The sequence below is a fragment of the Octodon degus genome, unplaced genomic scaffold (assembly GCF_000260255.1).
Source record: "Octodon degus isolate 3935 unplaced genomic scaffold, OctDeg1.0 scaffold00034, whole genome shotgun sequence".
Taxonomy (NCBI): domain Eukaryota; kingdom Metazoa; phylum Chordata; class Mammalia; order Rodentia; family Octodontidae; genus Octodon; species Octodon degus.
The window spans coordinates 18,234,110-18,237,445 of NW_004524610.1; the positions used below are offsets into that span (position 1 = coordinate 18,234,110).

A 3,336-nucleotide genomic window follows, 5' to 3' on the forward strand; every position below is an offset into this window, starting at 1 on the left:
ACACAAATAAATAAATTAACAAAAAACAACAACAAAAGAAAGAAAGAAAACCATGATAGGTTTGTGTTCCCTTGGAGTGTGGAAGAACTCATTTAGAAAAAAAAAAAAATATTCCCTATTCAAACCTTGGAAAAAACCAAGCACACCAACTGCAACTGTTCAGGCTTTAAAGTTTCCAAAGTAGCAGCAAAGGATGTTTCATAGAAAAAATGTACTTCTCTTTTTTAAAAATTTTATTTATTTGTGTGTGTGTGTGTGTGTGTGGCCAGCTCAGCCCACCAGGGGACGGGGCTGGCTGGCATGTGGTGCTGAGGCGTTGAACCGCGGTCCCTGTGCTTTGCTTAGCTTGTTCTAGGTAGGTGCTTTAGACCACTGAGCCATCTCACCAGCCCCGAAAAAATATACTTCTAAGAAAATAGTGGAAAAACCCTAAGAGGGTAAAGTATAAAAGTTTAAAAAATGTATCTTAAGATAATAGTGTCCAAAACATATAAAAGTTAATTTTTAAAATTTCACCTATCTAAATTTAAACCAGGTCGGATGTCGCTTGTGCTCTTGCCATCTTCCATGACAGCAGCAGCCCAGACACCAAAAGAGACAGGCCCAGAGCTGTGAGTTGTCAGTCAGCCCAGGGCTGAGACCTCAGGGTGCTCCCAGTTCCTTGAGCCACAGACTCTATGCTGCCCTCCTTGAAAAGGGAAGGCAGACCTGAGGAACTGCAACCTCTGTCGGTGGCCATCTGTCCTAGGACATTTTCGGAATCCACAAACAGCAGGGCTGGGCAGGGCAGCTTGTTGAGGGCTGTGAGAACTCTTCGTGCAGGAGTCACCTCTGTCTCTGTGGGGCTCCAGCTGTGTCCGAGACCCATCAAGGGGCCTCCTCTCAGGTCTCCACCAGGATCTCCACCACATGCTTCAGCTCAGCCAGGTCAGACTTGCCAGCTGGAGGCAGGAGGTGGGGCAGGTGCAGCAAAGCCCTCCAGCTCATCACAGAGGCCTGGCTTGGCACTGGTTATCATTCCGGTCAGCACAGTGTACAGGTCATAGTAAGAACTGTCCGTGTCTGAGAACAGGTCCTCCATGGAACTGGAGCTCTTATGCTCCAGAGCCTCAAATATGTGATCCAGCGACTTGTGGAAGCTCCCCCTGTTTTCTTGAGGACTGTCCATTTCCGAAAGGCTGCTCTGAGGGCTCCTGGGCTCCTCTGCTGAGTGGGCTCGTTGTACAAAGTATAGGGGTAGGCCTGGCAGGGGGCCATCCCGTAGGTCAGAAGCAGGGACCCCAGCTTCCGGTCCACTCACTATGCAACACAGGATCTCTGTGGACACCAGGCAGTCAAGTGGGGCCCGCCCAGTGCTCTGGGGTGCTGCCCCATGCCCCACATCATCCTGGGTCATCTCCTCCTGGACCTGCCAGATGGTGTTGGCAATGTGGACTGAGTGACAGAGGTTGGGCTCCACCAGCATGTGGCAGAGCTGGAGCTTGACTAAAGACATGTCCAGGAGCAACTGCTGCTGCAGGCTATAGGAAGGGATGGTGCTAAAGCTGGCCAGGGTACCCTCCTCATCTTCCTCCTGGTCAACACATTTCCTCTTCAGTCCTCGTGCAAACATTGTGTCCTGCTCTGTGAGACTGCCTAGCCATTCCACTCAGCGCCCTGGAGCCCATTGGCGCCCACAAAGAGTGCCTTTCATTCAAATTTAAAAAACACTCCTTTCAGCAGGAGTCAGTTCTTTAGGTTCTACCTAGATTGGTTAGTGATGTATTTTTATGTTCTCTAAATTCTGTGTACTGAGCTAAAGAATCAGTGGATTTGGGTCACTGTACTAAAAACTCTGATTATTCTTAATTTTATATAACTAGTAGCCATCCTCCAAAGTAGGCAATGTCAACTTCCACTTTTGGATGGGAAAATCAGGAAGCATTTGGGATCCAGAAATTAAATGGTGCACACTAAAGATTTCACAGAAGATGGAAAGACATCAAAGATTGGGCCTTGGCAAGGGGCATCAGCACAGTTCCTGGGGAACTGATGATGGCCTGAAAGAAGAGGGGAGCAAGCTGAGGCTCCAAGAAGGGCACCACTAAGAGGAGGCAGGCACTAAGAGGAGTGCAGCAGGATGTGAGTGGGGTGATAAATTCCCAATGTGCCTACTCTATCTCTCTGCTCTTACTCTCTCCAAGGACAGGGACACTAGGGTATGCACTCAACACCCAGAATAAGGCAGGCAAGGGTGGGGAGCAAATAACCAGCACAGAGGTTTGTGTGAGGAGAAGCTTAGGTTTCAGAATTTTGACCTCATCCCTTCCATCACAACAAAGTTCTTTTCTTTTTTTGGCAGAACTGGGGATTGAACTCAGGCCCTTGTGCTTGCCAGGGAAGTGCTTATTCTACTGAGTCATCTCCCCCCCCCCCTTTTTGGCTTTTAACACTTCTCACAATACTTATAATAAAATTATTTTCAATCTGAATTGGTTTTTTGTTCTGATTTCTCTTCCTCTTTCTGCATAAGAGTGAGAAAAGCCCAGTGAGGATGAGTTTGTGGACCTCTAGACCATCTGATATAACATTAAGTGTTCTAAATTCCAAAACAGAGCAAAAGCCATGGGGAGACTGTCAGAAAACATCTTTAGAGTTTGGATAAAGTTGAGATTAGCTCATGTTTTATAAGAGCTGCACCTCAGTGGAGATACTGTTTATCAGCAAGACACTCAGTAGAGTAAGCCCAGGAAGTGAAGAGGAAAACAAGCAACAGCAACCAGGCAGCATCTTTGTAGGTGACCATCTTAGTGATTTCTGCAATTCTAATAGCCTACAGTCAAATAATTTGCTTTATGTGATTTTAGAATCTTTAAATTAAATTAATTAGTTAATTAATTTGAGACAGGGTCTCACTATGGAGTTACGATCTGTAGTGATCCTCTTGTCTCAGCCTCTCCAGTGCTGGGATTGCAGGTATGTGTTACCATGCCTGGTTCCTGGGCTGGGCACAACATGTGGTACTCCAGATTGAATCTGGGACCTCGTGCTTCCCAGGCAGGCACTTAGAATGGCACTATAGGCTTCTGAATAAAAATAGTGATTGCAGGGAGATGGCTCAGTAGAATAAGTGCTTCCCTGGCAAGCGCAAGAGCCTGAGTTCAACCCCCAGTTCCACCAAAAAAAAAAAAAAAGGTGATTGCTTGCAAAACATCTTATTTACTGCAAATGCTAACAAACATAATTATAACAAGGAACTGTTTTATGAATGCTGTTTTTAAATGATGAGTAAAACTCAATTAAGCTTGGGGCTGGTGAGATGTCTCAGTGGTCTAAAGCACCTACTCAGAACAAGCT

The 3,336-nt window shown here is 46.2% G+C and overlaps 1 protein-coding gene across 1 annotated transcript; it reads right to left on the minus strand.

Moving 5' to 3' along the window:
• Positions 1-928: 928 nt before the first annotated feature.
• On the minus strand, positions 929-1,616 carry LOC101588460 (cell division cycle-associated protein 4-like). Its single transcript, XM_012514558.2, has one exon. The coding sequence runs from the start codon at positions 1,610-1,612 to the stop codon at positions 929-931; it is 684 nt and encodes a 227-aa protein (XP_012370012.1). The 5' UTR covers positions 1,613-1,616.
• Between the last annotated feature and the right edge of the window lie 1,720 nt (positions 1,617-3,336).

What these genes read in the sequence shown, in the direction of transcription:
- LOC101588460 (XM_012514558.2), bottom strand. Translation starts at nt 1,612, where the DNA reads ATGTTTGCACGAGGACTGAAGAGGAAATGTGTTGACCAGGAGGAAGAT.